Source organism: Solanum dulcamara, chromosome 5 (assembly GCF_947179165.1).
Source record: "Solanum dulcamara chromosome 5, daSolDulc1.2, whole genome shotgun sequence".
Lineage (NCBI taxonomy): Eukaryota > Viridiplantae > Streptophyta > Magnoliopsida > Solanales > Solanaceae > Solanum > Solanum dulcamara.
This window is the reverse complement of record NC_077241.1, coordinates 77,687,005-77,694,837: the sequence shown is the minus strand read 5'-3', so window position 1 is coordinate 77,694,837 and position 7,833 is coordinate 77,687,005. Positions and strand designations below refer to the sequence as shown.

Genomic DNA, 7,833 nt, shown 5'->3' with positions numbered 1-7,833 from the left:
AATTATTATGCTAGTGGGCAACTAACATCCACTAACACCCACTAACATCCACTAACATAATATGTCTAAAATTCTAATTAAATTTTGATTGCATTATAAAAGTGTGAGAAATGAAGTACTTCATATTACTAAACAAAATAATACTTCGTATTTTAGGGTCAAAAAGTGTTATAAGAGCAAAAGTGAAAGCAACCCAAGCTTAAACCGACACGTGTCCTTTTTTTGACCCGGTTCAATCTTGGCCGGCAACTACCGATTCAATTTCTTTTCCTTCTCCTTCTCTATAAACCACACCTTTTCTAAATACCATTAGGAGTACTATTCATAATAACCCAAAAAAAAAATCTTTCTCTGTATTTTGCTTTCTTCTCCAATTCACCTCAGGTTCCTCCTATCTTTATCACTTTGTAAATATAAAAAAAAATTAAGTTGTTAGCTTATTAGTGTATATTGTTCACAAATCTCAGATTTTTAGATTAGGATAATTTTATTTGTCTGAAATCTTTTTGGGATTTTCCTTTTTTTGTGTATATTCCGATTTGGGTTTGGGTGGGCTGCTCTTATCTTTCCTTTTTCCTTAAGTAATCTACTTATTACGTGTTGATTCTTGAATTGGCGTGTTGTGAACGAAATTTTGGTTGTATTGTGTTATTTAATGATGGCTATTGAGTAAAGTTTGGATCTTTATTGTTAAAAGGGTTGTTTTCTTTGTTCCCCTTGGTCCCTTTACTTGTGTGGTGATTTGGGGGAGTTTAAAAGTTCAAAAGTTCAATTGGGTTTGTTGGATTTATTGAGATTGTGTTAAGTTGGGGTGATTTGAGTGGTTTTGTGGTGGAAAGTTTGATTCTTTGAAGTTAAAGATTTGGTGTTGGTGGGGTGTAAGTTAGTTAGTGAGGATGGTTGAATCAATTGGTGCAATGTCACTTTTAGGGAGGGTGCCAGTTTATGGAGTTAATTGTAGCAAAGATGTGTCGAGTAAAAGGAAGTCGATCGATGTATGTCGATTTCCTTCTGCTGATTTTCTTGGCAGAAAGCTTGTTTGTGATTCTAATTTACTGAGATTAAGAGGTGATTGTGTAAGGTTTTCTTCAATTAGAGGTCAGGCGATGGAATTGACCAAAGAGGCATATTCGTACAGAGAGGACGAGAGAATATCTAAAGATTTCCGTTATCGGATTGAGACTGGTGTGGATAGAAAGCCGGGGAAATGGCCACCAACGAATAAAGCTGACAATCCAGCTCTTCGTAATCCATTGCTTAGACAAGAGAGGATGGGTTGCGGATGGTTAGCAGCTATATTTGAATGGGAAGGTGTGTTAACTGAAGACAATCCAGATCTTGAGAAGCAGGCATGGTTAGCTCTGTCTCAGGAAGAAGGAAAATCACCTCCTCCAGGTTTTATTTTGAAGAGAATTGAAGGAATGAAGAATGAGCAAGCAATATCAGAAGTTCTCTGCTGGTCAAGAGATCCTGTACAAGTGAAGAGAATGGCTACTCGGAAGGAGGAGATTTATCAAGGGTTGCAGGGGGGAATTTATAGCTTCCGTCCTGGATCACAGGAGTTTGTCAATACCCTGATGCACTATAAGGTGCCAATGGCTTTAGTGTCTACACGCCCGAGAAAGTATGTCGAGAATGCAATTGGTACCATTGGCTTTGAAGGGATTTTTAGTGTCATTGTAGGTGCAGAGGATGTTCACAGAGGGAAGCCTGATCCGGAGATGTTTGTCTATGCATCACAGCTTCTACAATATATACCAGAGAGGTGTATTGTGTTCGGGAACTCAAATCAAACTGTGGAGGCTGCACATGACGCTCAGATGAAGTGTGTCGCTGTTGCCAGCAAACATCCAGTGTATGAGCTTGGTGCTGCTGACTTGGTTGTTAGGCACCTTGATGAGCTCTCAATCGTTGACCTAAAGAACCTTGCTGCTGTTGAGCTGACTGAATTTGGATCCAGTGAACCAGAGTTGGAGATGGAAGAAGAGGATGATCCTTATCCTCCATCTGCAGTGGCCGTTGATGATGGTTTCTGGTGACATCTCCCCAATGTACAGTAGTTGCGCTTAATAATATTCAAATAGGATATAGAAAAATGCAAACTAAAATTGCAGGTCAAGAAGTGTATCAGAAGGTGGTCTACATTGGGCTGCCATTAATGTGACTTTGTATGTGATATTTGTATTATATGTATATCTTCTGACAGTCGCTACTTGCTTTTGGATTTTAAGATGTAACTTGGAGTGTTTTAAAAGGTTGGACATAAATAATAATGAAAATAAGATGTATATGAATGGCTCCATTTCAAAAAAGATAAATATGAATGGCTGAAAGCTTTCCCTGGAAAAAGTGAACTCGCAACACAAGCGTTGCTGTGTAGTTATCTTGTCGAAATCGTATTTATCTTTTAGTTGTAGCAGTGAATGTGCTGCATATGTTCCTTAGCTTATTACCTCCTTTTTGTTTCCTGGTTTTCTCTGGCTAGGCACCATGATTTCCACTGCACATTAGTGGAGATCCTCGAGTCCTGATGAGTTACTTTCTTGAATGTCTTAAGACAATTGTGCTGCATACTAGTGTTTTACTTCTGGTGTCCAATGTTTGCGATAATAATTATGTTTCTTAGCCTCGTGGTCAGGGTGATGCTTAGCAACATTTTTGCCAATCAGCAGTAATTTTATTGTGTTATTTGGTAGTTCGTTTGTGAGCAGCTTGATTGTCATCAAGAAACTAGTTTGTTGTCTTCCATACGATACCTGAGAAGAAACAAGGATAAGTATCCTGCACACTCCAAACAGATCATGAGTTGATGTTTAGTGATAAAGGGGCATATATTTTGATGGTTAAACAGGATCTGGAACGCTCAGTGAAGAAGATAACCTCGGAATAGTTCAGAATTTGCTCGAAGTTTGGATCGAGAGCAGTTCTGTTTTGAGCCAACCTTTCCCCATGCTGTTGCTTCTATGTTGTGATTGTATGAATGGAAATCAAGAGGCAGTTTCCCCTTTATATTTGAAGTTTAAATGATTAACATTTAGAACTTTATCCTGCACATTTAGTCATGTTGGTGGGTGGTAACTATACACTTCTGAATAGAATCTTGTTTCTCTAAACCATGAAACAAACAATACACTGGGACAAACAAGGTGGAGAGTTGCTCGAGTGGTAAGCACCCTCCACCTCCAATCTTGAAGTTGCCAGTTCGAGTCACCAAGGGAGTATAGTGGTGACACCCCAATGGATGGGTGTAGAAAAGGCCAATACACTGGGAATGAGAACAACTAATGGATGGGTGTAGAAAAGGCCAATACACTGGGAATGAGAACAACTAATGGATGGGTGTAGAAAAGGCCAATACGCTGGGAATGAGAACAACTAAGGGAGGAAAGGAGAAAAATCCATATGCATGAAGAAGCATATGTTTTTGGTGGTTGTGTTTGTTGATATATTGTCTTTATTTCATTTTTTAAAGGAGAAATGCCTTAAATCTTCAACATATTTGGTCAGAAGAACATTGGTCTGAGTGGATGTAATAATAATAGGGCTGTTATGTTCATTTATAAACTTGTTGAAGAGATGAAATATAATTAAGGTACAACTTTTTTATCAGAGGTTGAATCGATCATCATTAAAAAAATTAAGACATGTAATACTTAAGAGTTTATTTAGTAGGTGGAGACTTGGAGGGTTGGAAAACCCCACGGAAAATCTTTTGTCGTGTCACGCATTCTTTGCAACAAATTGCGGTGGGCTGTGGGGTTAATTGGCTTTTGTCGCCCAACCCATTATAGTTTGGGCCAGATGCGTAGCTCAGTTGTTTAAGGCCCATTTCATAATAAAAGACATGTAATAAAATTAAGGGAAAACTAAATCCATGCCTCATAAAAGCAAAATAATTACAGATAAATACCTTTTTACAATTCATACATCCCAAAGCATGAGATTCATGATCAAGATATCGTCGCAGTATCATATACTGACATGGTATCATTGAGGCGGCTTCAATCCATAATGATATTACCACAGTATATTTATATACTGTCATGGTATCATTAATGTCTACTTCAATCCTTCAGCTACATCTCCATGAATCCAACATTTATTGGCATGGTATCATTAAGGATCATTCCATACAAATGTTAAATGATACCATCGCAGTATATACAGTATCATAATGATTTTTCTAAGTCATTCGATATTACACGAATGATACTACCACAGTATATTTGTATATTTTTATGATATTAAAAATTCCTAATGAGATACTTTTAAAATCTTCAATGATACCATAACAATATATTGATACATTATCGATATCATATATGATTGAACTATTTTTTTAAGAAATAAAAATAAAACAATTAAGAAAAAAATATTAAAATCACAATCTTATTTATTAAACTAATTAGTAAATATATTCTTTGTGATACTCCGTCGGCATATTATATAAGACCGAGTTTAATCCTCTGTGATACTCCATCGGTATATGATACCCTATCGGTATCATGTAGGGTGGGCGCAGACGTCAGCGTGCGAATTTAAAAATAATTAAAGAGGTACAGGGATAGTTTGCCGAATGGGTACTGAAAGGAATTATTTTGGGGTGGGGTATGAAGTGGTAAATAGTTTGTTTAAAAAGTCTATTTATATAATTTTTCCTAAAATTAAATATCGTTGATTTGCCTGTTATTTATAATTTCTTCGTCTCTTCAATACTTGCTTGCATTTTAACCATTCAGAATTTAGAATTTGTTTTAAAGTTAAATGGTTTTAAAAAAAATAGAAGCTTAGTCGAATAAACTATAATTTTACAAGTTAGAAAAAAATATTATTCGCCCCGTGTATTTGAAAAAAAGAAGAATGAATTCACTCATTTCATCTTTTCTCGATAAAAATATATTTATAATTCTTTTTGTAATTTTCTTTTATACTAATAGAAAATGATGGTTCTTCAAATTTTACGATAAAGTTATAGGTGAACTCTGTGCATTTATCACATAATCATCTATCTGGATTGAAATAACTACTTCGATGAGAAGATAGTTTAATAGTCTAATTCTAGGTTATTATTTTTAAAATATTTTTTTTATTGATCCTCGATTTAATAAATTAGATAGCATTCTTTAGTTAGTTCAAATTTATCGAGAACTATTATTATTTAAAATAATTGCGCTTTGCATAGGAACTTGGAAGAATTTTCAGCTAATGATTGCTACACACCATAAATTGTATTTGGTACTACTTTTTATATATATAAAAAAATAGTTGGTGACCTTTTTAATTAAAAACAAATAAATTGCTCTACCAGACTACCACATTTGCGTCATCAACACATTAGTTTGTTGGAATTTAACTTTTACAATACTTATTTAGACATATTACATATGCACATAGGTAATGCAAACATCATTTATATTGCTCACTAAAAGTCAAAAAAAAAACAAATCTCTTACCAACAATCTATGAACTTTTTTTGACATTCTTTTTTTAATCTTAAAGAAAATAAAAATATCACTATTATGAGATCATCATTTTTTGAATATAAAATTTAGTTACCATACGACGTATAACTAATATATAATGTGTATCCATTATATACTAATTATATACCTGTGCGCTGTTTGATCCTAAATATTTTTTGAAAAAAACTTGAAAATTAGCGTTTGATCATATAATTTATCATTTATTTGATAAATATTTCCAGTATCCAAGTTCTAGAAAAAATTAGAACTTAAAAATTTGGGATGTTTTAAAAATTTAAAAATTACTGTGATCAACCAACATCATTAAATAATATCTCTATTTATTAACAAATAACCGGATTATTCCTTTCTACTATATCTATAAAAAAAGGAAAAATATTTAAATATGTTATCGAACTTTGAAAAAAGGCTTATTTATGCTACCCGTTAAAAGTTTAGCTCGTTTATGTCATTTTCGTTTGAGAAAAGACTCATCCATGCCATCATTTGTAAACTGAAAATATTTTTCGTTTTGTAAAATTATTTTGTACATGTTATCAATTATGATTTGACCACGTCATTAACTAAATTATTATTTAAAATGAAAAAGGTTCAACTAGGCCATCGAACTTTGAGAAAAGGCTCATCTATGCCATCCGCTAAAAGTTTGGCTCATCTATGTCATTTCAGTTTAAAATAATGACATGAATGAACATTTTTTCAAACGAAAATGACATAAATGAGTCAAACTTTTAACAAGTGGCATAGATGAGTTTTTTCTCAAAGTTTGATGGCATATTTAATCCTTTTCCCATAAAAAAAAATGTCCATCAACCCTTCTAAATATCTATTTCTTTCTACGAAACACGAACAACTATGACTTAGACATGCAAGTGAAAATAGTTGTTGTTTGTGCCGTATTACATAATTTATTGCGTGAAAATCAAAGCTGTGATAAAATATCCACTGAATATGAAAGTGATGATATGATTGCTGAGCAATCAACTCAGAGTAACAATATTACTTCGTCTTCTCGGTCATCTGATCTAAAAATGAAAGCTTGTCCGAAAAATATTGTTCGTAGAAGGTGGAAAGATTTTATAAAATAATAGTTTATTAACCTTCTTCGAAAAAGAATAATTTGATTGACAAGATTGAAAAAAAAAATTATTTTTAATTCGATCAATGCATTTCTCTTGCCCATATTGTCATTTTGTTGTTGTTGATTGTTATCAATTACGTTATAATTTTTTTTAACGGAATATGTTTATTATAAAATGATAACACAAACTTATGAGTATTTTTAAGAGATAAGTGTCAAAAACATACATAAACTATCCCTCTTTTTTGAATTTATACCTAAACTATTGGAAGTGTGAGTTTCAAACCTAACCTATCACTTCTAAGTTTGAGAAACACACCTCAATGGTATGTGTAATACACTCTCTCTATTCTCTGTATTTTTTGAATTTGTTTTGTCACATGGCTAAAATATTCTATATTGATAAAAATTAAATAAACTATTAATATTAGTTAAAAGTTAAAACTAAAGTATTTTTATCCCCCAAAAAAGAAATTATTTTTTTTAAAAAATGAAATTATTTTTTTAAAAAAGTTATTTTTTTAAAAAAGTTATTTTTCTCACTCATGTATATGTATTTAACACAAAACGAGAAAAAAATTGAAAGCGGAGGATTAGGTGTAGCTGGGTAGATTTTTTTTGAAAAAATATATAAAAATAATATCTAAATTATTATTTGAAGGGGGAGGGAGAAGATGAAGTAAGAATTTTTTTAAAAAACTTTTATAAAAGAAATTTAGAAAATAAAAATAAAATGAAAAAAATTGGTGGGTTGGGTGGGGGTGGGGGGTGGGGGGATTGGGATTATGGTGAGAAAAAGTGGAGTAGGGTAATAAAAATATTTTTTTATTTTTTTTAGGATGGGATAGTAATACTTTAATGTTTAATTTTAACTAATTCTAAGATTTTTTTTTGTCTAGGTAATTTTTTTTGTCTATTTGGAGTGTGATGTGACAAATTTTTTAAAATAAAAGAGAGAGTGTAGCACGCACACCATGGTGAGAGTGGAATAACAGAGAGATGTGTGTTTCTCAAAAACTAAGAAGTGATAGCTTAGGTATGAAACTGAAAAAAAAGGATAGTTTAGGCGTGTTTTTGACACTTATTTATATTTTTAATAATTTTTAGAATTTACGGATATAAAATAACATTTTTTTAAATAGTCAAATATTTTTTGAAAAAAATTGTGGCCACATAATAAAACTTGACCAAAACTTTACTTAAAAATTACTTATCAAGAATATTTGTAAACTTAGGCAAAACGCTAGCCTATTATAATTTTTTTGTTTA

General features: G+C 32.3%; 1 protein-coding gene across 1 annotated transcript; it reads left to right on the top strand.

The window, feature by feature from the left end:
- The first annotated feature begins 256 nt into the window (after positions 1-256).
- On the top strand, positions 257-2,212 carry LOC129890050 (5-amino-6-(5-phospho-D-ribitylamino)uracil phosphatase, chloroplastic). The gene has a single exon (XM_055965557.1). It carries the CDS (start codon positions 897-899, stop codon positions 2,037-2,039), a length of 1,143 nt encoding a protein of 380 aa, XP_055821532.1. The 5' UTR covers positions 257-896; the 3' UTR covers positions 2,040-2,212.
- The last annotated feature ends 5,621 nt before the right edge of the window (positions 2,213-7,833 follow it).